General features: G+C 50.1%; 1 protein-coding gene across 1 annotated transcript in view; it reads left to right on the top strand.

The window, feature by feature from the left end:
* LOC103211608 (kallikrein-13-like) overlaps positions 1–215 on the top strand; it is a 9,723-nt gene extending 9,508 nt beyond the window's left edge. Inside the window, exon 5 of the mRNA XM_007957587.1 lies at positions 27–215. Within this exon, the coding sequence (XP_007955778.1) occupies positions 27–215 (189 nt within the window). The remainder of the gene's footprint in view (positions 1–26) is intronic.
* Positions 216–551: the final 336 nt, after the last annotated feature.

Genomic DNA, 551 nt, shown 5'->3' with positions numbered 1-551 from the left:
CTCTCTCTCTCTCTCTCTCCACTTAGGGTGACTCTGGAGGTCCCCTGGTCTGTAATGGCACACTCCATGGTATCATCTCCTGGGGAGACTTCCCCTGTGGGCAGCCCAACCGTCCTGGTGTCTACACACGAGTCTCTCAGTACATTTCGTGGATCCAGGACACAATCCAGAAATACAAAACTCAGGAGCATCAAGGGAAGAAGGGCCCTGAATAAAAGTCTGGTTCACCTCCCAGCTTCCTTCCTCCCCTCCGTGCCCGCCTTCCTCAGTTTACCCAGCCCTTCTCCACCTTTCCCAAAGTGTTCTCTTCTAGCGGATGACCCGTGTTCTCCAGATGTTCAATCCTAAATGATGTTCTTTGTTTCAGAAGCATTTTGTCACTGCCAACATTGTGGTCCTCCACATCCCTGAAATGTACCACTCCTTGGAATGTCCCCAACCGAAACATTATTCCAGGTCTCCTGAACGCTTCAACATGGCTGACATTGACCCAGAAACCCTCGGTGCAATGCTTAAGTGTTTGGCTGCTTACCTAAGGTCTGCATTTTAAA

Source organism: Orycteropus afer, unplaced genomic scaffold (assembly GCF_000298275.1).
Source record: "Orycteropus afer afer isolate SDZICR_OR568_19922 unplaced genomic scaffold, OryAfe1.0 scaffold00765, whole genome shotgun sequence".
NCBI lineage: Eukaryota > Metazoa > Chordata > Mammalia > Tubulidentata > Orycteropodidae > Orycteropus > Orycteropus afer.
This window is presented reverse-complemented; position numbering and strand designations above follow the sequence as displayed.